This window comes from Protopterus annectens, chromosome 3.part1 (genome assembly GCF_019279795.1).
Source record: "Protopterus annectens isolate FY-2018-M chromosome 3.part1, PAN1.0, whole genome shotgun sequence".
NCBI classification, from domain to species: Eukaryota; Metazoa; Chordata; order Ceratodontiformes; family Protopteridae; genus Protopterus; species Protopterus annectens.
Window position 1 is genome coordinate 1,832,883,480 of NC_056732.1, and position 26,579 is coordinate 1,832,910,058.

Below are 26,579 nucleotides of genomic sequence, written 5' to 3' on the forward strand. Positions count from 1 at the left end.
ATCCATTCATATAAATAGGTCAATATCAGAATGTAAAGTACCTAACTCATGGAAAATATCTCATATAATACCACTACACAAAGGGGGAAAGTCCCTTGAGCTTACCAACTACCGCCCTATTTCAATCCTATCACCCCTATTAAAAATACTAGAAAGAGTAGTTCGTTCCCAACTAATGCAGTACCTCCTTAACTATGACCTACTATCTACATCCCAACATGGCTTCCGTCCCTCCCAAAGCACTACTACAGCAATACTCTCCTTTACTAACATTGTCAACCACCATAGAAATAATGGAATATTTGTATTCTCAATATTTTAGACTTATCAAAAGCCTTTGATATGGTGAACCATAGCATGCTGCTAGAAACTCTGTCTTCCCCTAACATAAGCCCCTCCATCATATCCTGGTTCAATAACTACTTATCAAATCGGCAGCAGGCTGTTCTATGGCAAGAACAACTGTCTCCCCTACTACCTATAGGCATAGGTATCCCACAAGGGTCCATACTAGGGCCTTCGCTATTCTCACTGTTTACTAACCAGATAGCTTCATCCTCACTATTATATGTGCCTCCCCCACCCTACAGGAGCTAAAAAACATAACCCAGAAACACTTTTCCTTAGCAGAAGCATGGTTCACTAACATAAAACTTACTCTCAATCCCAAAAAAAAAAAACTTATTCTCTCTAGCCCTGGTAGACCCCCACTAAATGACTTTACCATAACATCTAAAGATAACATATAAATCACCCCAACAACACACACAAAACTATTAGGCGTTGAAATAGATAATAACATAAGATTTGACTTACACAAAGCCCAGTTAAGAAAGTCAACAAAAAGCTTGGTCTCCTTTACAGGAACAGACAGTTCATCACTAAACCTACCAAAGCCACCTTAGTAAGGACTCGCCTTAATGCTTCCCCTATCTTAACTAACCTTCACCACACTGAACTAAGCAAATTGGATTCCTGCTGCAACAAAATTGCCAAGTTTGCTAACAACGCTTCTCATATCCCATCACTGTCTATCCCTCAAGCAACTTAATTGGCTTGAACTACCCCAGCTACTCCTACTCAACCAACTCTCAACAACACACAAGCTCTACTACTTTCCCAACAAAGCCCCTGCACTTCTGAATCTAATTCACCCCTACACCACCACTAGAACCTTAAGATCTAGTTCTCAGAATCCTATAAATGTCATCAAATATAAAAATGAAGCTGGGAAATCTATCTATGCCAGCTCCATTGCCAAAACCTGGAATTCATAGGTTCATAGGTTCATACTAGGCTATCTGCCCTGGGGCAATTAAAAGCCTAGCCCGATTCTGTATGGCTTATGCCACCCCTTGATTTGAGTATACTGTGCCCTTTTTAAGGTTTAGTTTACTGTGCCTCTGTCTAATAGTGACACGGGAGTAATCCCTGGGACAAACCTACGATCCCCCATCCACCTATCGAAATTCTTCTTGAAGAGATTAAGTGAGGTGCTATGCCTCCCATGAACTGGAATTCTATTCCAGAGCGAAGGGAGCCTCTGGGTTATGAAGCTGTCCCTCCAGCAAGTTCTATTTATTTCTGTGCTGAGGTTCAAGTCCCTCAAGCATGTGGCTGTAGATTTACTGAGGTGGAGCATGTCCATTAATTCTGGATTTGACATAGTTTTGTTTGTCAGGCATAGATTGCCTCGAAGTAGGCGGTATGCAACTGAGTAGAGCTGGAGTTTTTTAAACCGAGCAGCATAAGGCATCTGTTTGAGGCCCTTGGTCCTCTTGGTGAGATACTTTTGGGGTCTTTCTAATTGCTGCAGGTGTCGGGTAAGGTACATCCCAAAAGGGGCATTGTATTCTATGATGGGCCTGATGAGGGATGAATAAAGGGGCACGATTACCTCTCTTGATCTAGATGTGAAACCCTTCGTGATGAGGTGGGCTATGTAGAAGGTCTTTCTAACCACTATGGCAATGTGGTTTTCAAAGGAGAGATTGCTATCAGCTTGGGTCCCCAGGTCCCTAATAACTTTCTCTGTAGTTAATGTGTTTCCGCCTATGTGTTAATTTGTGGGCATATTGTTTTTGCCAAAGGGTATGACTATACATTTTTTGGCATTTAGCTTTAAACCATGGTGCTGGCACCAGTTATCTGTCTCTGTGAGACCTTTTTGAAGGATGTTTGTGTCAGCTGGAGAGTCGATTATGGCCCCCAGTTTGCAGTCTGCGAACTTGGTGAGCCATAGTCCTCCCACGTTTGCCTGTACCTCGGAAAAGTATATACCGAACAAGAGTGGTCCCAGGACAGAACCCTGTGGGACGCCACTTGTGACCGGTTTCGAGTCTGACATGGCTCCAGCAACTCTCACTCTGTGGGTTCTGTTTTTGAGCCAGTTTGCGACCCATCTTGTGACATAGGGGTTTATATTTAAGCTGGATAGCTTATCTATGATGCCCGAGTGGGGTATTGTGTCAAATGCCTTTGCAAGGTCCAGATAAGCTGTGTGGACTACCTTCCCTTCATCTGTGACTTTGGTGACTGTTTCGAAGAAGTCAACCAGGTTCAAAAGGCAGGATCTGACTTCCTTGTCACTTAACCTCCACCACCTCTACCTCACAATTTAAAAAACCTTCTCAAAACCCACTACAATAATAATTGGCATTGTTCATTATAAGTTTATATATAAACCTGTAAACTTCTCTAAACCCACTACAGCAATAATTGGCATTGTTCATTATAGGTTTATATATAAACTTCTCAAAACCCACTACAATAATAATTGGCATTGTTCATTATAGGTTTATATATAAACCTATAAACCTGTAAACTTCTCAAAACCCACTACAATAATAATTGGCGTTGGTCATTTATAGGTTTATATATAAACCTATAAACTTCTCAAAACCCACTACAACAATAATTGGCGTTGTTCATTAGAGGTTTGTAGGTTTATATATAAACCTGTAAACTTTTCAAAACCCACTACAATAATAATTGGCGTTGTTCATTATAGGTTTATAGATTAATAGGTTTATATATAAACCTATAAACCTGTAAACTTCTCAAAACCCACTACAACAATAATTGGCATTGTTCATTGTAGGTTTATAGGTTTATATATAAACCTGTAAACTTCTCAAAACCCACTACAATAATAATTGGCATTGTTCATTATAGGTTTATATATATATATAAACCTATAAACTTGTAAACTTCTCAAAACCCACTACAATAATAATTGGCATTGTTCATTATAGGTTTATATATAAACCTATAAACTTCTCAAAACCCACTACAACAATAATTGGCATTGTTCATTATAGGTTTATATATAAACCTATAAACTTCTCAAAACCCACTACAACAATAATTGGCATTGTTCATTATAGGTTTATATATAAACCTATAAACCTGTAAACTTCTCAAAACCCACTACAATAATAATTGGCGTTGTTCATTATAGGTTTATATATAAACCTGTAAACTTCTCAAAACCCACTACAACAATAATTGGCGTTGTTCATTAGAGGTTTGTAGGTTTATATATACACCTGTAAACTTCTCAAAACCCACTACAATAATAATTGGCGTTGTTCATTATAGGTTTATAGATTAATAGGTTTATATATAAACCTGTAAACTTCTCAAAACCCACTACAACAATAATTGGCATTGTTCATTGTAGGTTTATAGGTTTATATATAAACCTTTAAACTTCTCAAAACCCACTACAATAATAATTGGCATTGTTCATTATAGGTTTATATATATATAAACCTATAAACTTGTAAACTTCTCAAAACCCACTACAATAATAATTGGCATTGTTCATTATAGGTTTATATATAAACCTATAAACTTCTCAAAACCCACTACAACAATAATTGGTATTGTTCATTATAGGTTTATATTTAAACCTATAAACTTCTCAAAACCCACTACAACAATAATTGGCATTGTTCATTATAGGTTTATATATAAACCTATAAACCTGTAAACTTCTCAAAACCCACTACAATAATAATTGGCATTGTTCATTATAGGTTTATAGGTTTATATATAAACCTATAAACTTCTCAAAACTCACTACAACAATAATTGGCATTGTTCATTATAGGTTTATATATAAACCTATAAACCTGTAAACTTCTCAAAACCCACTACAATAATAATTGGCGTTGTTCATGCTACTCCCCAGGCTAGGCCGTAGGATTCTGCAAACACCAAAAGGTTGCTCCCCAAATCCCACTTGCACAATAATTATACATGGGTATTAGCTTGCCACCGGAGATTTAGACACTGTCAACCACTTTTATCCGTACTCTTATATATATTGAACATGTATGGTGCTGTTTTTCTTATTTGGTACTATTTCTGTCTCATTTGATAATTGATTAATGTTAGGAGCTTCTATCCCCATTGGAATGTATTTTTAGTGTATTTTTAACATGTATTGTACTACGTTTCACTATGTGTGACTGTTGTATCTCCTTTAACTGTATCAATGTCTGGAGCTTTTCTCCCCGGGCCTCCGCTGAAAACGGACCTGTGTCCAGTTGGACTTTCCCGGTAAACAAATGTAAAATAAAATAAAACATAAAATTTGATATTGCTTTTGTCACCTTTGGAAAGTACTAGCCATTCCACCTTGTATTCCTGTATATACTAATTGTGTGTAACAGTTTGCCTTCTGTGTCATACCATTTATATACATCAAATGCTTTCTATTCAGTTATTGCTGTAGATGGTGTTCTTAACATATTGTATGAAAGAATGAAGTATGCAAATTAATTTAATTTAGCATCTTACTTTTGCTAGTGTAAATTGTTGCCTTTACTGGCCTTGCTCATGGGTTATGCCTGAAAATGATCACTAGACCATCCTACTTGTCTAGTAAAGAAATGGCAGCAAGTCGCAGCAGGTGGAATGGTCTGTCTTTTCCTTTCCTGTCACCGACCAAGCCCCTTAGAAAGTTATGGTTACAACTGGAGGGATAAATAAAGTAATGTAAGTAACTGCAGCAGCACTTACAAATACGTACCTTTTCATTTCCTCTTGCTAACTGATTGTTTTAGAAAGCTGTGATTAGCAAATTGGAAAAAAAAATAAACTGGTCTAACAAGTGACTGCAGTAGCAGTTATAAGCACATGTATGTGGGTGTCAACTCTCTCCCAACGGGCTCTGATGTATTCAGATCTAATTCTTTGCATTAGATGTGGTTTGTAACAATTGCCTATAATTCTGTTTATTATTTATGCGTTTATTTAATCGCAGTAGTGAAGCTTCCAGGGACAGTGAAGCCCTCCACCTGCAGCATCGCTTCACAACACTCCAGAGGAGTCTGTTATTTTGCTGTAATGTCCACTCTGTGGGGAATTACTGGTTGCATAATTTTTTTTCTGTATAAATGAATACTTACTGCAACATAACTTTTATTAGATGTTTGAGATTGAATAAACATAACTGGTCAGCCTGGTTCAACAGAGTTGGTAACCTACTTTTTGAACTGTTGAATTTTCACAAATGTATCTTTGGATAGGAAAAATGGAAGGTTCATCAATTTTATAAAGTTATTGTCCAGTACACATGTTGTACGTGTTATATTGTTTATTCTTAATACATTTGTATGTACAAGACAACCAGAAATAAGCAAACAATTCTTTCTCACAGGTACCAGAAACCTTTGAGGATGTTGCTGTCATGTTTTCAGATGAAGAATGGGCAATGTTGAATAAACAGGAGAAAGAGCTACACAAGGAAGTGATGGTACAGAACTTTGAGAACATGATTTCCATAGGTATGGAGTAATCTCAGAGTTGTCATTCTTATTTGAGGCATGCAGTTGTCTGTATGGTGTTATGTGGAGAGAAATTAAGAACTTGTTTGGAGACTTTGCTAATGTTTGCTCCCTTCTGAAAATTAAAACTGGTGCCAGCTCAGGTGGATGTGCAAGATCTCATGGCTCTTATTGAAAAGAGCAGGTGAATTTCCTCAGTGCCCAGGCCAAATTTCACTTAGTCAGTATACATGTTATATTGGGGCTCTCCTGAAAAGAGGCCACTAAGGTAGCGAGAATAATCTTCTCTAAATCGAGATAAGTAAATGTAGTTTATGGATACTTTTTTTCTAAATTCCCTAATGTCTTTTTAAAGGTAACACTACAGTACAGTAATACATAGTGTGGTAAACGCAGTGACAAAGCCCAACAGGAATAAGCATGCATGGGTGCTGACAGAGTTTTCACACAGCAGTCAGTATTGCATAGTGAATATCTGCACCCACAATAGTGAACATAATTGTACTGCTGGAACAACATTGTAAAGAATCAGGCAGGTGACACAGGCCGTAGTATGCACGTTCACACATACACTGAAGTACCCCAAAGTTATAAAACGGCCACTGGAGGCAGCCCATACAAGGCAGTTAAAGCAAGTCAGTCATTTTGGGGAAGAATATGATGATAGGACAAGCAGAGGTGGGAAAAAAGCTTAGGAACACACCCAATGGCAGACAAGAATGGAAGATTGATGTGGGGAAGAAGTGAGTACTTGTTTTTGTGGGTATATGTTCAAGGAGATGGGTAGAGAGGGAAATAAACAAGAGGATTGTGTAGGTGGTATGGAGGGGAAGATAGGAGAGAGAGACAAACATATAGTGTATACAAAAACTGACAGTGACAGTAGTAACATATTGGGGTACAGCAATGGAGAGACACAGATTAAAAAAGGGTGAACATCTGGTGATGAAGAGGATTCGACTATGTATAGAGAATGTGAAGTTAAACAAAGGGATGAAAAACAACAATTATGGATAGGTAAGGAGGGTCTGCCAAAGCAGCCCAGAAGGGAACTCTGCAGAAGTTAGTCACTTCTGAGGCTAACATCATGGGTGGGTTGTATCTCTAGTGGCCTGATGGATGAGGTTAGCCAGCTGTGTGACTCTGTCAGTCACACAAGGAAGCACCCTAGGATGCCATTGAAAACTTCTAGCCACCAGTCCACTGTGGTCTTCACCAGTTGTTGAACTTCCTATCATGCAACTCGGGAAGACCCCCCCCCCCATACCACTGTCAGTCAAGGAGCCTTTTCTCCTATTAAGATGTAGCTACTTGAGGCCACCAGTGAGGTTTCCATATCAATTTTCCCTGGGTGACCTCAGTGAGGCTAGAGAGGCAGGCCTATGGCTACAAAGGATCCAGTAGTATGTACAGTGAACTCTGCTCACCACTAATTCTAACATGACAGTGAACTCAGATCACCACTAATTATAACATGACAGTGAACTCAGATCACCACTAATTATAACATGACAGTGAACTCTGCTCATGATGCAGAAAAAAAAACAAAGGTTGGGAGGGTGGCCTAATGGTTAAAGTGTTTGCCTTACAAACACAATGTGCAGGGTTTGAGTCTCACAAGGGATAATTGGCTAGGCTTAAAATGGCTCGCAAGGGCAGTTAGCTTAGTACGAACCTATGAACCTAAAAAAAAAGACAAAAAAAACTAAAAACAAACCTAAAAAAAAAGGCAAGTACAAATATGACTCAGTCATTGTCCATGCTGGTGTGAGTGACCTGAGACATACCTCCCTGGACTACATGAAAAGAGACATAGAGGAGCTCTCTGAGCATGTAGCCCCGGCTGGTATGACCCTGACCTTGAGTGGTGTCTTGCCCTCACTAAGAGTGATGCCACAATATGAAGACAAGATGATCAATTTCAACAGTTGGCTTAAGTATTGGTGTCATTCGGGGGGGGTCCAGTACCTGTCGGCCTGGGATGACGTGCTCGACGGGCCATGATGCTTCGCTGGGGACGGCTTGCACCTGTCACCCCTGGGCTTTCGGATATTGGCAGGGGCTCTTGCTACCCCCATGGTGCCTTTTTTGGGCAAGGCTCAAAAGACAGGCCCACCTCCATAGGTATCACAAGGGATAAGAAACTAAGAGTAATGCTTTTCAACGCCGGAAGTCTAAACCTTGGGATGCACGCACTCGAAACTCTCCTTAGCATGGAGAACATCGATATCTGTGCAGTGGCAGAGACCTGGTTCGGGGCTCCAGGGAGCACCCCGGCACTGCCGGGTTATACCTCATACCGTGCTTTTCGGCCCCAAAACTTGGACCGAACCACAAAAGGAGGGGGAGTATCAATATTCGTCAGAGATACCCACACCTTCAGGTTGGTGGCACAGCACGAAGCATCAGAGACTATCCATGTGCAACTAACAGTGGGTAAAACTGCCTTCCAGTTTATAGCCTGCTACAGACCACCCTCCCAAACCCAGGAACCCCACTCGGCCTTCCTGAGAACATTGGAAAATATGAAGGACTCTCCAAACACCATTATATTGGGCGACTTCAAATATCCAAACATAGACTGGGAGCATTACTCTAGCTCCAACACCCTAGCCCAAAGGTTCCTAGAATTTATAGACTCAAATGCTATGGAACAACTTGTTACCACTCCCACAAGAGGGGAAAACATACTGGACCTGATCATCACCAACATGGGGACTCTATGCTCCAGACCAGAAGTGTATCCCTCACTGGTGAGATCAGACCATGGACTAGTCTCACTGGATATTCACATCCCGACTCCATCTCCTGCCCTGAAAACCACAGTGAAAAACTTCTCTAAAGCAAATTTCACACTCCTCAAAACTGAGGTGGAATCCTTCAACACCCCCAGGCCTGTGGAAAATACGGCCCAGACCGCAGAATCCTTTATAAACGCATTCTATGAACACCTTCAAGAATGCATAAATCATGCAATCCCAAATAAAACCAAGACCCAATCCTCCAAAGGCAGACGTCCTGTCTGGTGGACCCCAGCCATAAACAAACTATACAATAGAAGGAGGAAGCTACTACATGATACAGCAGAATCCCAAGAGGGGAAGGCATGTCTGATCAGTATTAGCAAGAAACTACGGGCACTCATGAAATCGTCTAAGGCCAGCTTCAAGAGGAAAATTGCACAGGACACTAAGGATAATCACAAGGCTTTCTTTGGTTATGTTAGGAACTTGGGTGGGAATTCCCAGATATGCTCAGATTTAGTCCAAAATGACAAAAAATACACCAAACCCACAGACATTGCCAACATCCTAGCTGACAGGTTCAGTGCAAACCCCCCCCCCCTTCCCCACCAAAAGGGCAAATATCTATCTCAGCAAAGTGCTGCCCCCCTGGCATCTCAGATGCTCAGGTAAGAGCTGCCCTCTCCAAAGCAAAAAACACAGCATCAGTGGGACCAGACGGTGTCCCGGGCTGCGTCCTACATGAACTCCAAGAAGAGCTAAACCCAAACATAAAACTACTGTTCAATCTCAGCCTTACTACAGGATATGTACCCAAAGAGTGGCGTACAGCAACAGTTGTCCCTCTCCACAAAGGTGGTGCCTCAACAGATCCTGGAAACTATCGCCCCATAAGCCTGACTAGCTTGGTCTGCAAAGCTATGGAAAAGGATCATCATGGACCTCATAAATAAAGATATTGGGGACCTACAGACACTGGATCCTGCCCAGTTCGGCTTTGTTAAAGCCAGATCCTACCTTCTTAAACCTTGTTGATTTCTTTGAAACAGTCACCAAGGCCATTGACGAGGGGAAGGTGGTCCACACAGCCTTCCTGGACCTCGCAAAAGCCTTCGATGCAATACACCACTCGGGCATTATAGATAAGCTCACCAGCTTAAATATAAACCCCTATGTCACTAGATGGGTTGCAAACTGGCTCAAGGACAGAACCCACATGGTTAGAATTGCTGGAGCCATGTCAGACTCCAAACCAGTTACAAGTGGCGTCCCACAAGGCTCAGTCCTGATACCCCTCTTGTTCGGTATATATTTCTCAGAGGTGCAGGCCAACATGGAAGGACTGTGGCTGACCAGGTTCGCAGATGACTGCAAACTGGGCGCCATAATCGACTCTCCAGCTGACACAAGCATCCTCCAAAAGGGCCTCATAGAAACAGACAACTGGTGCCAGGGCCATGGCCTCAAGCTAAACGCCAAAAAGTGTATAGTCATCCCCTTTGGCAAAAACAAAGTGCCCACAAATTACCACATAGTTGGTAATCCATTAAGTACAGAAGAAGTAATTAGGGACCCAAGTTGATAGCAATCTCTCATTTGACAACCAGTGGTTAGAAAAACATTTTATATAGGCCACCTAATCATGAAGGGATTCACATCTAGATCAGGGGAGGTCATCGTGCCTCTTTACTCATCCCTCATCAGGCCCATAATTGAGTACAATGCCCCTTTTGGGATGTACCTTACCAGACACCTGCAGCAACTGGAAAGACCCCAAAAGTACCTCACCAAGAGGATCAAAGGGCTCAAACAGATGCCATATGCTGCCCGGTTAAAGAAACTCCAGCTCTACTCAGTGGCATACCGCCTGCTCAGAGGCGATCTGTGCTTGACTATAAAGCCATGTCCATCCCGGAATTAATGGACATGCTGCACCTCAGAAAATCCAAATCCCATCGAGCTATGCGCTCAAGAGACTTGAACCTCAGCACTGAAATAAATAGGACATGCTGGAGGGAAAGATTCATAACCCAGAGGCTCCCTTCACTCTGGAATAAAATCCCAGTCCAGGTTAGGCAGAGTTCCTCATTGACTCTCTTCAAGAGGAATCTTGATGAGTGGATGGGAGATCGTAGGTTTACCCCGGGTATCACTTCTGTGTCACTGTTAGACAGAGGCACAGTATACTAACATCAAAAAAGGGCATAGCAAAATTAATTTAAAATGGGTGGTGAAAGCCAAACACACTCTGGCTAGGCTTATAAATGCCCTAGGGCAGATAGCCTAGTATGAACCTATGAACCTATAAAATAAATGTGTGCTATAGTGTATTAAAATAGTACATTACTGACAGCAGTACATTATTATCCCACTGTCTGGAGAGCTGGTCGTAGCTCCTTTGACAGGCCATCCCAATTCTGTTTTTTGTTGTTAGCTTTTGTTTACAAATACAATGAATAAAAATCACATAATCATTAAAATGCTAATGTAATATTCACTTAGGTTAATATGAGAAATAATTTGAATATAATAAAATATTTGAAGAAAGTCTTACTATTTCTTATTAATATTACATTTTTATTCAAACACATTTATCTTATAAAAGGTTATGGAGGAAAAATGATGATTCCTTCTTTATATTTCTAAATCAAATTCAAAACAGAAGGCTAAAACTTAAGTTTAAAAATTGTCAACTTTGAAACATTCCTTCACACAAATTTCTTTCAATAAAAATAATAAATTCTGAAAATGTAGGTTTAGCAACAGAGTATATTGAGCTTTGCCAATACTCAGGCAAATATGAACATTATAATGTACTACATCTTTAGAAATATTGTCAGACCATAAAGCTTGACTAAATACTTGTATATAATTCCAATAATCCCATAAGGAGGAACATTCAAACATCACATAAGACTAGTCTGCTTTACAATTTTAAATTACATCTCCATCAGGATTTATTTTTATATATCTTTGCTAGTCTCTGTGGTATAAAAGTGTCCTATGCAGTGTTTTCCAAGAATAAATTTTCCAAAATGGATACTGTGTGGATATTCTTCGTCTCCCATTGCTGCAGTCCTTACATATGGGTAGTCCGCTGTCCACAATTGGCCCGAATACCAAAGGGCTAGAACCGGCGTCGGTCATCGGCGCCCGAGACTGACGTCAGTACGTGCCAGTACAAATGCGCATGACCGACGCCATATCCTCAGTCTTTCTTGCCGCGTGGTCCTAAGCAGAAGCAGCGTTTTGCAAGTGCCGTTCGGCGTTCTGGAATTGTCGGTTTTCGAGTTTCAGACCGGAGACCAAGTTGGGCTAAGTACCCCGTTGGGGACACTTTTGTCTTTTTCTTGCCTCAGTATTGACGGATGTCAGAAAAGTTAATAACTGTATTTCTTGTGGGAAACAGATTCCTCATAGGGATTACCATTCACTCTGTATTCCTTGTTTAGGGCCTGAGCACGACGTTGTTGGGTGTCGCTTTTGTGCTACTTTTAACAAGCGTACTATTAAACGTCGGTTGGACTGTGCTAGGCTAGTGTTTGGTAAACGTTGTAATTACAACATGCCGTCGGATTCTCCGACGCCTGGTTCTTCTAAGAAACGCAAAGAGAGGTCTTTGCGGTCCAAACAGGATGAGTCGTCCGCTCCGGACGCCGGTTCTGTAGAACCACCGACTACTTCAGCGGCTCCTTCTGAAAATTTACCTGAGTCTCTAGGGGAGCCTTTGTTACTACAGGAAGTGGCTTCTCCTGTGTTAGGCCAGGCTGAGGGTGCTTCTCAGGTGTCGGTGGTTCCCTCCCCTCTTAGGGTAGTTAGGCCTCCTCCTTCTAAAAGCCATTCTAAGTCTAAGTCTGCCCCTGCTGGTGCTAGTCCCCAGGGTCCAGCTCCTAGGAAGCACATGTTAAAGATGGCTGAAGATTTGATTACTTTAATTAGGGGTTCTATGCCCCCCCCTGAGAAGAGGCCCAGGGTAGAGACAGAGTTGGAGGGTTTGGTTCAGTCTTCCAATGAATCAGATTCCTCTGTGGAAGAACTTCAGGATTTCCCTCCCTATTCTGATTCGGAGGCTGAGGACACTACTCCCTCTGCGTCCCCTCCAGAAGATTTTTCTTTCTCTGAGACTTTGCATTCCATGAGGGAGCATTTCAAATGGGAAGGCCAGGATTACTCTGATTCTCGTAAAAGGCTGAGAGAGTTCTTGTTTTTGCCTCAGCATAGGCCCTTGGCTATTCCCCCTGTGCTGGATGTTGTTCAAGATGTATTTTCTGAGGCTGCCCTTAACCCAGATTCTCTGCCTCCTGCCCCAGTTAAACCAGATAGATACTACAGGGTTCCGGAAGCTCACAAGTACTTATACAAGAGTCCTAGGGCTGATCCAGAAACTATTTCTCAAGGCCCCAAAGGTGTTAGGGCTTCTGTGGTTAAGAATCCAGTTCCTCTGGACAAGGATGCTAGGGCCTTGGATAGGTGGGGTAAAAAACTGTATACCTCTTCTACTTTGGCTATGAGAGCTTTAAATTGTCAGTTTCATATGCTCAGGTATCAAAATTATTTGCTGGGACAATTGAAATGTAAAGTAGATGCTTTAGCTGAAGGTATTGACTGTAAGGAGCTTCAGGATTTAGTGCATGCTTCAGACCAGGTTGGTAAGCATTCTTTGCAGTGTGGTTTTGATGCTTTACAAGCTTCTTCCAGGGTGGCTGCTACTAGTTCTGTTGTTCGCAGGCATGCCTGGCTTAAAGATCAGACCTTGTCAGAGCATGTTAAGGCTCGAATTATGGATGCTCCTTTGCAATCTGATGTTCTTTTTGGCCCTCCAGTAGAATCAGTTTTGAAAAAAATGGAGGGAAAAGCTAAGTCTATGCAGACAGTTAAGGACTTTTTACAGGTTCAGCCCCCTAAGTTCAGTAGGAATTGGCCTGCTAAGGGATGGTCTTTTCCCTCTTCAGATTTTCATTCTAGGGGCAGGTCGAGGCGAGGTAGAGGTAGGGCTTCCTCTCAGGGCCCTGTTACTTCTAGGACTTTGAGTTCTTCTACCCCTTCTGCTGGGGAGGGCAGGGGTCAGTCCTTTCGGAAGCAGACCCAATGACCTGTGTCTTCAGCTGCCGGACTCTGCTTTGCTGGCAGCTCCTCTAGGAGGAAGACTGGGACTTTTCAAAAGGAATTGGCATTTGGTTACCCAAGACAAATGGGTATTGGACATAATAGATCGAGGTTACAAATTTTATTTTCACACATTCCCTCCTTTCAAAGGTATGCCGGATGTGCCTCATCAGCAAAGACTGGAAGCACAGATACAAATTTCTTCTCTGCTTCAGTTGGGAGCAATACAGGAAGTTCCTTCTGCGGACAGAGGCACAGGGTTTTATTCCCGTCTTTTCTTAGTGCCAAAGAAAGGAAATACTTGGAGACCAATTCTGGATTTATCCATTCTAAACACCTTTCTGGAAATTCCAAAATTCAAGATGTTAACACTGCAACAACTGTTACCTATGCTGGGCAGAGATCACTGGATGGTGACTTTGGATCACAAAGAGGCCTATCTTCACATTCCTATCAGGCCCAGTTGCAGGAAATTCCTGAGATTTCGGAATGGGAATTTGCATTATCAGTTCTCTGCATTGCCCTTTGGCTTATCTACTGCGCCCAGGGTATTCACAAAAGTCCTGGCTCCAGTAATAGCTTTTCTCAGACTAAAAGGAATTCAAATTTATCCTTATCTGGACGACTGTTTGATTCTGGCTCAAGGCAAGCACGAACTTCTTCAACATCTGCAGTATGTAATGACAGTTTTAAGATGCCTAGGGTATTCTGTGAACGAAATAAAGTCCAATCTAGTACCCTCACAAGAGATGTGTTTTCTGGGTGTAAGACTGAATACAGCTACTCAGATGGCATTTCTTACCCCGGACAAACAAAGAAATCTTCACTTATACTTCCAACAGCTATCAGTAATGTCCAGGCTGACTGCAAGGACAGTCCTTCAAGCCTTGGGGTTCATGGCATCTTGCATTCTAGTACTTCCCAATGCCAAACTGCATATGAGGAAGCTACAATGGTATCTCAAAAGCGTTTGGACTCAACACAGCCACGATTTGGACACTGTCATTCGAATTCTACCTTGCATTCAAAACGAATTTGTGTGGTGGGCTCAGGAATGTCACCTAAACAAGGGACTCTCTGTGACCCAACCAGAGGCAAGTCAGATATTAACGACAGACGCCTCGGAGTCAGCCTGGGGAGCTCATTTCAAAGGAAAATGGATTCAAGACCTTTGGCCCCCAGAGCTACTTCACTTGCATATCAACATGAAAGAGATGCTGGCAGTTCAGTTTGCATTGAAAGCATTCAAGGACCTACTTCTACCAGGACTAGTGTTGATTCGAACAGACAACACAACTGTCATGTGGTACATCAACAAGCAGGGGGGAACTCATTCTTACCCTCTTTGCAGACAAGCAATGCTGTTATGGGAAACTGCTTTAAATCTGCACATCACTCTTCGAGCACAGTTTCTGCCAGGAGCACAAAATTCTTTAGCAGATGTTCTGAGCAGACAGATGGTGGATCCTCACGAATGGAAGTTGGACCCTCAGGTATTTCTTCAGTTGACCATGGCTTGGGGAACTCCAGACGTAGATCTGTTCGCTTCTCCTCTGAATTTCCAACTACCTCTGTTTTGCACAAGGCTGTTTCATCCAAAAGCCTGGAAAATAGATGCACTATCCTTCAGTTGGAGCAACCTTTACGTGTATGCTTTTCCTCCTCTGCCTCTTCTTCCAAAGGTACTGTTGAAAGTCAGGAGGGACAAACCTTGCATGATCCTTATAGCACCGGATTGGCCTCGTCAGCATTGGTACCCTCTGTTGAGGAGCTTAATTCATGGAACACCTTGGCCATTACCACAGATTCCTCACTTATTGACTCAGGAAAACAATCATTTTCTCAATGTCAGGATACAATCCCTACACCTGACAGCCTGGCGCATTCTATTTTAAAGAAGGAGGGCCTTCAGGTCCCTCAACAAGTTTTGGATGTTATTTTGGAAGCCAGGCGACCTAGTACTCGAAAGGTTTATGCTGCTAAATGGAAGAGATTTTTTCTTTGGGGTTCAGCTAAAGGCTTTGATGTCAAATTGCCTAATTTGAGTTGTACATTACAATATTTGACTGTTTTATTGGACAAGGGTTTGTCCTTCTCTTCTGTAAAAGTGCATGCTGCAGCTATTTCTGCTCACTATGATTGTGACCCTCCTTTGTTTTCACATCCATTGGTTAAACAGTTTCTTAGAGGGGCTAAGAATATAAGACCCCCACGAAGAGCTCCTACTCCTGCCTGGGATCTTAATTTTGTTTTGGAAAAGCTGACTCTGCCTCCTTTTGAACCTGCAGCTACAGCTGCATTGAAGTTGTTGTCTTGGAAGACTGCTTTTTTGTTGGCTGTTACTTCTGCTAGAAGGGTATCTGAATTACAGGCCCTCATGGCAGTGGAACCTTTTCTGATTTTTCACAAGGACAGAGTTTCCTTACGTACTAATCCTACTTTTATGCCTAAAGTGATTTCTAATGTGGCATTGAACCAATCTATACATTTGCCTACTTTTTATGCTAACCCCCAAAATAAAGGGGAAAAAGTTTTGCATTCTTTGGATGTACATAGGCAGTTAAGGTATTATTTGAGCAGAACCAAAGAGTTCAGAAGATCTCAACAGTTATTTGTTTCTTTTGCTTTGACTTCACAGAGGAAAGCTGTCTCGAAACAAACTATTTCCAAGTGGATTGGCCATTGTATTATTTTTTGTTACTCTCATCATGGAAAGGATGTTCCAGTTGGGATCAGGCCTCATTCTACTAGGGCTACGGCCACCTCTACTGCTTTTCTGAGAGGGGTAGCTACTAAAGATATTCTAGAGGCAGCTACTTGGAGTTCTGTACATACCTTTACAAAGCATTATCATTTACCTCTTTATTCTAGGTCTAGGGCTGGGTTTGCCACTGCAATCTTACAGGGCATGTTAGCAGCTCCTAATGCTATTTAGTTACCCAGCCTCCCTTTTTTCCGTTGCTCTGGGATTCTACCCATATGTAAGGACTGCAGCAATGGGAGACGAAGAACATAGTACAGTTTTGTACCTACCATAAATGTAGATGTTCGAGGATCTCCATTGCTGCAGTCCAATTTTCCCTCCCTCCTTCCCCCTTTTCTTTTTTAGGTTGGGTTTTGGGTGGTGTTTTTTGCATTCTGACGTCTGAGGCAAGAAAGACTGAGGATATGGCGTCGGTCATGCGCATTTGTACTGACGTCAGTCTCGGGCGCCGATGACCGACGCCGGTTCTAGCCCTTTGGTATTCGGGCCGATTGTGGACAGCGGACTACCCATATGTAAGGACTGCAGCAATGGAGATCCTCGAACATCTACATTTATGGTAGGTACAAAACTGTACTTTTTAGTAACATCAGCTTTATGTCTGAATCTGAAAAATTATTTTCAGTACTCTGAAATACAAAATTCCAGTATTTTGAATTTAATTTGGTATTGGAATTTAATGGTATTGAGTATAAAACTGATAATATTTCTTTTCTAAGATTGGGATCATAAAGTACTTTGTGAAAATAGTCAATAAAATGAGGAATTTCCAGTTGATCAGAAGTAATTAAGGAATTGATTTTTCTCCTATATAAACATATTAATCTTTAATATATCGAAATAATCTTCACTGACACTGATTTGAAATTCATTAAAGCATCAACCAATTTCAGTTTTAGACACTAAAAGCAGTTATACCAATCTAGAGGTGTATTATTTCCATACCTTTGAAAATTATCATTATAAAGGCTTCCTACTGAATCAATATAAAAACAGATTGGCTATATTAAAAACAATTCTTTGTAATAGAATATTTATGAAATATACCTTTAAAATGTTTAAGAATATTTATATATTTAGAATTGGAAGGACTAAACAATGTATGTTGAATATAATTGCTTATTAATGTCCAAGCCTTATTCTTTGTGTTTTTGATTTAAATTTCTTGAACTTCTTTAACACTAATTATAGTTTCTTCTAGTTTGCATTTGAATTGATGCCTGTCTGTTGAATAATAGTTTTACAACCTGCAGCCATGTGCATAAATTTCAATATCAGGAAACTTAATATCTCCAGTCTCCCAGATTCTTGTTTGGTGAGCATGTGCCACTCTTAGGTTTTTCAGGATACCATAAAGGTTTAATAGGATTCTATTAATTATTTTGTATTGATATATACTTATAAAAGACAAGTATAATGCTGAAACCATTTTTATAATAATTTATCCTCACATGTGAACAGTATATTATTCTGTTTTCTTATTTTATTACAAGTACTATAATTTTCATTTATTTCTTCTATATTAGAACCTAAGTAATTCCAAGATATATTTTTGTTTATTATCCTGATTAATATTGGATGTTAATGGAATAATAGTGTTTCCTCTCCTATTAAGAATTAAAACTGTAGTTTTATTTTCATTAAAAGATAATCCAGAAACCTCTGCAAATTCAAAATTACTCTTTGAATATTTTATATTCTTAACTGTTAAGAGAATATCACAGCAAAAACAAGAACCTGGTTAATAAAAATAATTTATTTTAATTCATTGAATGTTATTGTTTTGTCTGAGTTGAAATTTCTAAAGATTTTACTGCTCCTGTAAAAGTAATAGGAGAGGGTGACCTCATACTTAGTAGCTTTCTTTATATTTCTTTAAATATTTAATGTTACAGGTTTTCTTATGGGTTTATAAGCAAATGAAGTATAGGTCACATAACAAACCAGAAAATACTGTCCTTCACTATCCATATCAAACTGTAGCCAAATATTGACATTACAAAGACGGCAGCAATTGTTAATAGTTACCTACAGTAAATGATTGTCACTATCTGACAAGTTCAAAATAAAGAAAAAATATTATTTATTTGTTTATTTATTTATTTTCAGTTTGATTACCGGGGAAGTCCACTGGGCCTGAAAGTGCCCGTTTTCAGTGGAGGCCTGGGGAGAAAAGCTCCATAAGCAATACAGTAAGGGTTACATAATTTTAAAGGTATAATACATATACAATACAATATCCATACAGTAAGGAAATGTAAATGCATAAAAAGTACAGCATACAATGCAGTTAACAGATATTAGGGAACACAGTTTACAGGTGTTTGCATTCAGAGCAAGCATGATCAACTGTCTTTGTAATAAAAGATCTAAGGTTCTTGCGTTATTATACTAGTAGATGGGAGACAGTTTACATGCAGTTATTCAAAATAAGTAAAGTATATACGTGACGTGCAGTCAATAGAAGTAATTTGCTATTTACATTATATACAAATTTGGAATCAAGTAAGAGTAGCTTTAATCCGTTACTGAGAGCTTGAGTCTGTTCCAGGAGATTAGAAATATGAGTTAGAGGGAGGTTGGGAACAAGGAGTAAGAAGAACCACTTGGGGAATTCCCTTGACTTTAGGTAGGGTGAAAGCAGGAACGTTTCCATTTGGATGACAGGTATGAGAAAAGATGGGTTTTGAAGGTTTCTGAGTTTGGTATAGTCCTAAGTGAAGGAGGGAGAGAATTCCATTGCTTGCCTAGTGAGAAAGAGAGAAGCTGGCCAGCAGGTCATTTGGGTTTGTGGACAGAAATTAAGTTTTGGTGTTCAGATCTCAGAGATCTATTTGGGATATATGGGGGAAGGATGTTTGTTAGGGCTGGGCATTTATCTGAGTGAAATATAAGATCTGAAGTAGGAGATTCATTTGTCAGCAGCCTGTGGGTATGGATCCGATATCGGATCCGAACCGGCATGGTTTATCCAGCTATGGATCCGAGCTCCTAGCTCCTCCCCTCACCCATAATGCCCTGCTCTCCCTACATGACCTCAGATCTAGTTTGCCGCGTTCATGGTGACAGCTTGATCTTTGAGCTCCTTCAGCTAAGTGATATTTTAGTATTTTACTAAGGGTATTTTTTGTCAAATAAATAGTTTTTTGTGTGAAAGTTTTAGGTTTCTCACCCCTTTAAACTAAATTTTGGTTAAATTACTTATTTTTTGTAATTCCCTCCCCTCGCTGGTAGCGTAGTTTGTGTGCACGTGGTTTCTTTGGGGCCTTTAGTGTGACTGGGTTGTTAACTTGTTATCTTGTTAGTTTTCTTTTTGTTTAAAAAAAAAAAAAAAAAAAGTCTGAGGCCCCAAAGGCGATATTTTCGAAATGCTCCGAGTGTGGCCATAAGCTGTCCCCTGTGGATGGCCACACTCGGTGCGTTCGATGCCTTGGGGTTGAACACCTCACTTCTGGATGTTCAATCTGTGCAGGGTTCAACCCCAGGGCATTGAAGGAGCGGAGGTCGAAGCTGGTCTTGGCGGGACTTTTACCCCCGGACTCGGCTTTGGCCTCCGCCCCGTTGGTAGTTATCGCTCCTGCGGTACCTGCCCTACCTGCTCCCGCTCCTCCTCCCGGGATTCAAACTCCCTCTACGGGTTCGGAGGACAGGGAAGCTAGGAAGAAGGACGGGAGAGAGAAGCACCACAAGCGGCGGGCCAAGACCTCCGTCTCGGCCCCGCCGGCTAAGCGGGCTTCTCCTCCAGCCTCTCTAGCTACTGGTTCTCCTCCTCCTCGGCTCCGGTCCCCAACCTTTTCACCGGGACCTGAGGAGGAGGAGACCCAACCTCCTTCGAGGCTATCAAGGCGGTACTCAAGGCCTACCTCAGTAGCCTCTTCGAGGTCGACCTATAGTCTTTCCGACGCCGATCTGGACCGGATGATGCAAAGGTTCATCCAGGCCCAGATGCAGATGGGAGTGCTCCTGCCTCCCCTGGGGAGCTCGACCCTTTTTCAAGCCCATAGCTCCTTCTCCGACCCACTACCGGGTTGGAGCCGCCCGAGCCGGCAGCTTTGGAGCCGGGGGTGGGTCAGCTCCGATAGTACTGGCTACTTCAGATCTGACCCTGCCCTCGAGTGTGTCGGATCCGACCTCTCGGAGCCTTGGCCCGAGTTTCGGATCCAAGGGACTCAGTGTGCCTTCGGCGCCTTCTGTGTCGGAGCGCACTGGTCCCTCGGATCCGAGGGCGCGGCTCCGATCCACTCGGATCCGAGGGGAGCCGACTGTCGGATCCTTTGGTGGCGGCTCCCCGGCTTTTGATGTAGTGGCGAGGGCTCTGTTGAGGGCTTCCGGACCCCCGGCACTTGTTTCGGCTCCGTCCCGCACTCCATCTGCTCTGGGTCAGGCTTCCGTCACCCGGCCTCTGGGACAGCCCGTTTCAATGCCCCAAGCAGTTCCTGTGGAACTAGACACTGCTTGCGAGGGCTCCTCGGACAGCCCCCCCGAGGAGGCACCTCGCAAGCACACGTGTAAAAGGAGGCACATAGACTCCCCCAAGTCTTTCACTGAAGACACGGACTTGGAGGAAGGGGAAGGCTCCCCAAGATCACCCCCCAAGGATGTCTCCTTTGGAGACATCATGGAAATGCTTCGTATAAGAGGTGGGTGGTCTGTCCCAAAGTCTTCTTCGGACGAGTCCGTGTTCTTGGAGGCATTCGAAGCGGGCCCGTCTACCTCTTGGGTGTCCTCTCCTGCCGACCCCCTGGTGGACCTTATTACCACCAGGGCGTGGAAGGAACCGGACACCATGGAGCCAATCCCCAAAAGGCCAGACAGGATTCTCAGCCCCCCTGCTGACCGTGCCCACTGGAGTAAGGGACCTCCGGTAGATGCCATGTTGACGGCAGCAGCCACCAAGAGGGAACTCTCCTAGGAGAGTCCCTCAGTCCATCCTTCGAGCAAGGAGTCTCGGATGATGGACCGCTTGGGAAAGTGAATGTTTAGTTCAGCGAACTTCTCAGTGAGGGCGCTCAACTATCTGGCACATGTTATTAGGATGCAGCGTGATCTTATCAAAGAATACGCTGCATCCCCCCCAGAGTCCATGTCGGAGGAGGACAAACTTTTGCACTCCTCCCGTATGGCCACTCTTCGATCCGTGACAAATACCTCTATGCGGTTGCTTTCCCATGCTACTGAGGGAGCCGCTAGAGTTGCAGGAGTAGGCCTAGTCACGATACGCCAGGCCTGGCTCCGCCATTGCGATTTCACGGAGCCCTTCAAGGCGTCTTTCGAGAACGCCCCCTTTGATGGTTCTGCCCTTTTTGGCAAGACGGTTCGCGACACCTTGGTTCAGAGCGAGAACGATGGGAAGATGCTGTCTGCCATCGGAGTCCGCTTCTCTGTGCCCCAGAGGTCCTACTCTAGGAATCAAAAGTGCCAGAAGAAGATGTGGTTCCGGAAGTCACAGCAATCCCAACCCGCTCCGGACAACCAGTCTTTCCATGGCAGAGGAGGACAGGGCGGACGCCACCCCAGGGGCAGAGGGGCTCCCAGGAATTTCGGGTCCAGAGAACCTTTCTCTGAGTGACCCGCGCAGCAACCCTGAGGGGTTGCCCGACTGCTCCACTCTGGAGGCAGTCGGGGGACGTTTTTCGGAGCACCTAGCGGCATGGGAGTCCATAACAACAGACCGCTGGGTCCTCCGTATTATATCCAGAGGATACAAAATCCCTTTTCTTCACGTCCCAAAACCAAAATCCCTCCCTGATGTTCCACCCGATCAGAGGGAGGCCGCTTCAGCAGAAATTGGCTATCTGCTGAAGAAAAGAGCCATCCAGCCCGTCCCCCCAGACCAGAACGGATCAGGGTTCTACTCCAGGTTCGTTTTAGTGCCAAAAAAGACGGGGGACCTAAGACCCATTTTAGATCTGTCCCTATTAAACCTGGCAGTTCCCAAGGAGAAGTTTCGGATGGTCACTTTACAATCTATCCTCCCCCTTCTGAAAGAGAATCACTGGATGTGCTCTATAGACCTCAAGGATGCATACTACCACATACTAATGGACAGACGGTCCAGGAGGTTTCTTCGCTTCCGGCTGGGAGCCAGTCACTACCAGTTCAGGGTCCTTCCCTTTGGTCTCACCACAGCCCCCCAGGGTATTCACCAAAGTATTAGCAGTGGTTGCAGCCCACCTGAGGCTTCAGGGGGTGCAGGTCTTTCCGTACCTGGACGACTGGCTTCTCACCACCCCAACAAGGCATCTACTATCCTTGGCAAGAGACTCCTTTCTTCAGCTAGCTCCCTGGCTAGGTATCACGATAAACGTAGGAAAGTCCAACCTGGCCCCTACTCAGTTGATAGAATTCATAGGTGCCAGGTTAGACACGAGGAAGTTAAGAGCCTTCCTCACAACCGACAGAATTCGGAATCTACGACTCCAGGTGCGGGCCATCCTCCACTCCAGCTCAGTTCTGGCGGAATTGGTCCTGGGGGCATTAGGGTCCATGGCGGCAGCAATTTCTTTTCTCTTCTCGCGCTCGCCCGCTTGAACATGTGGGTACTTCAGTGGATGCTTCAAGTACAGTGGTCTTATCTTTCTCTCCCTCTGCATCACCCCATTGCAATCAGCAAGGCTTGCAAGCGGTCTCTCTTCTGGTGGCTGCATTCAGAGGATCTCCAAGGAGGCCGTCCCTTTTGTGCATCTCCCCCTCTTGCCACAGTGACCACGGACGCATCTCGCCTCGGGTGGGGGGGGGCATTTTGCGGGACGGACGGTCCAAGGCACGTGGAACGACTCGGAGACCTCCCTGCATATCAATGTTCTGGAGATGAGGGCCGTGCTCTTAGTGTTGCAAGCACTTCAAGCCTTTCTTCCCCTGGGAACAATTGCGATTCAGTCAGACAACATGTCGGTGGTCTGGCACATCAACAAACAGGGGGAACCAAGTCTTACCCTTTATGTCGGAAAGCCATGAGAGTGTGGGAATGGGCGATCTTCACCAACCGCTTTCTCATCGCAACGCATATTCCGGGTCGGTCCAACATCCTTGTGGGACAAGCTCAGTCTCACCATTCTCTCCCCGTATGAGTGGTCTCTCAATGCTCAAGTAGCGAAACGTATCTTCGCATGGTGGGGAACTCCTTGTTGCGACCTCTTTGCTTCTCCCTTAAACACCAAGTGCGACAGTTTTTTCGTTCTAATCCCTCCTCCAGGGGATTCCCCGAGAGACGCTCTGGTACATGCTTGGCCTCCCGGTCTTCTTTACACATACCCCCCTCTGCCTCTGATGCTCCAGGTTCTTCAGAAAGCCTCTCGGTTGGGGTGCAGAATGATCCTCATAGCCCCATTCTGGCCTTGGCAGATCTGGTTCCCTTACCTAAGGTCTCACTCAGTGAATCCACCTTGGATTCTAGATCCCATTCCGGATCTGATAGCACACCCATCGAACCTACCATCTCCGAACCTGGACAACCTGAAGCTGACTGCTTGGCTGCTCCAGTTCCACTCCTAATCAGGTCTCCCGGTATTTCGCTCCGTAAAGGCCATTCTGGTAGCGGCGCATAAACCTCTACCAGAAAAACTTACCGCAGTAAATGGAAGCGATTCTCCATTTGGGCGGAGCGGCAAGGTCTAGATCCCTTCACGGTACCTCTTCCCGTGGTTCTAGACTTCCTTACCACTCTTTTTAATGATGGCGCCAGTAGTTCCACGGTCAAAGTTCAGCTAGCGGCCATTTCTCATTATCATGTTGGTCATGACTCTGGGCCTCTTATGTCTGCCAAGTTATGTAAAATCTTCCTAAAAGGCACCTTTCTGCTTAGACCCCCTGTCAAGCAGGCGGTTCCACCATGGGATCTTTCCTTGGTTCTTCAGGCCTTGACCGCTCCCCCCCTTCGAGCCTGCGGCCACAGTAGATCTAAAATTCTTATCTCTTAAGACTGCATTTTTAGTAGCCATTACTTCAGCCAAAAGAGTTTCGGAACTTCAGGCCCTGTCCATGAAGCTACCTTACTTGATCTTCCATCCGGACCGTGTGTACCTCAGGATCAATCCCTCGTTTCTTCCTAAGGTAGCTTCGGAAGCAAACATTAATCAGTCCATCAACCTCCCCGTTTTCTTTCCTAATTATCAGAACAAAGGTGAGTACAAGCTGCATTCATTGGATGTTCACAGGCAGCTTCGTTTTTATCTTAACAGGACAGCTGGTCACAGGCAATCCGACCAATTGTTCATTTCCTTTGCCAAATTCAATCTGGGTGAACCAATTTCCAAAGTCTCCTTGTCACGCTGGATTTCCCAGTGTATTCTATTAGCTTACCAAGCTTCTGGGAGGCCCGCACCGGACGGAGTCCATGCTCATTCAACCCAGTCTGTTTCTACCTCAGCAGCCTTTAAGGCTAGGATTCCTCTGGATGATATTTGTTCAGCGGCCACTTGGGCTTCATCTCATACTTTTATTTCTCATTACAAGCTGGATATCACGTCTAGAGGTAGAGCATCGTTTGGCTCTGCGGTGCTCCGGAATATCCTTCCATGACGGCCGCCCAAGATTCAGGTAGCTGGAGACTCTGTCCCACAGGTTGCTGACAAATGAATCTCCTACTTCAGATTTAGAAGTTATGTACTTACCATAACGTTCCATCTGAGTAGGTGTATTCATTTGTCTGCAACCATCCCGCCCTCCTATCCCCCTGGCCTTGTCAGTTTCCTGCATAGAATGTGTTACCCTTTGATTAGGGTATTTGATACAGGGCAAACTCGATCTGAGGTCATGTAGGGAGAGCAGGGCATTACGGGTGAGGGGAGGAGCTAGGAGCTCGGATCCATAGCTGGATAAACCATGCCGGTTCGGATCCGATATCGGATCCATACCCACAGGTTGCAGACAAATGAATACACCTACTCAGATGGAACGTTATGGTAAGTACATAACTTCTAATTTGTGAGCAGTGGTTAGTTGTAGGAAGTGTAAGTGGTTAGAGAGTTCTAGCCAGTTCAGAGATTGTAGGGTAAGGCAATGATGAGTGGAGTTTTTGGATTTAGTGGTAAACTTAGAGATCTTATTATAGCAATTTTCAAGTTTGGAGGTGATGGAAGAAGTCATATTTGTTAGAAGAGGGGCTCCGTATAATAAGGATGGCAGAAGGTAAGTAGTTGCCAGGGTATGCCTTGTGGAGTTGGAGCGAAAGAGGTTATTCCTATAGAGCATACCTAATTTTTGGTGAGTTTTCTTTGTTTTGTTGAATGTGGATATCGAACTTGGTGTTTGTCTATAGTAATACCGAGAAGTTTGGCAAAAGGGACCACTTCTATAGCTTAGTTGGTTTGGCTAAGGACTTTGAAAGCATTTTTGTCATAAGAGAAAGCCCTGGAGGGAAGGAAAAGTAGTATTTTAGATTTAGAGGTGGTTTTGGTGCATCCATTTCTCAGTGGTTGAAAATGCCATTTGGGTTTTAGTCAGCAGTTCAGGAAGGTTAGAGGCAGCATAGACTAAAGTTGAGTCCTCTGCATATTGGATAACTGTTGTTGCAGGGATGGCAGTGTGAAGGTTATTAATGAAGATGTTGAAAAGCATAGGACTGAGGATGGACCCCCTGAGGTATGCCGGTGGGGGTTTGTAAGAAGGAAGAGGTGGAGTTCTTCCATCTGACTGCTTGAGATCTGTCTGACAAGTAACTGGAGAACCAGGATAAAGTATTAGGGGAGAGATGAAGGTTGGAGAGATGATAGAGAAGGTGTTTGTGGGAAATGGTGTCAAATGCTTTAGAGAGATCTAGGGGAACTGTGGATACTAGGAGTCTGGAATCTCAGGCTTGATTGACTGTTTCTAGGAAGGAGCGTAGGGCAGTTATGGTGCTATGGCCAGGACGGAAGCTGTGTTGGGTGGGTGTAAGGAGTTGATTCTGGATTAAGAAAGGCATAAGTTGGTGGTGGACACATTTTTTCTAGAATTTTAGAGATTGGAGAGAGTAGGGCAGTGGGGTGAAAATTAGAAATATTGGTGTTTTTGCCTCCTTTGTGAAGCAGAAGAATGTATGCTGAACGCCAGAGTTTGGGTACATACAAGTCTTTTATGGATCTGTTTATTAAGATGCTGATTGGGAGTGCAATACCATCAGCAGCACATTTGAGGAAGGCAAGGAGGGTATGTTATCAGGGGCATTGGAGCATGGCTTTAGTTTGGATA

General features: G+C 43.4%; 1 protein-coding gene across 1 annotated transcript in view; it reads left to right on the top strand.

Moving 5' to 3' along the window:
- LOC122798723 (zinc finger protein OZF-like) overlaps positions 1-26,579 on the top strand; it is a 187,074-nt gene that overhangs the window by 28,887 nt on the left and 131,608 nt on the right. Inside the window, exon 2 of the mRNA XM_044067820.1 lies at positions 5,669-5,795. Within this exon, the coding sequence (XP_043923755.1) occupies positions 5,669-5,795 (127 nt within the window). The remainder of the gene's footprint in view (positions 1-5,668; positions 5,796-26,579) is intronic.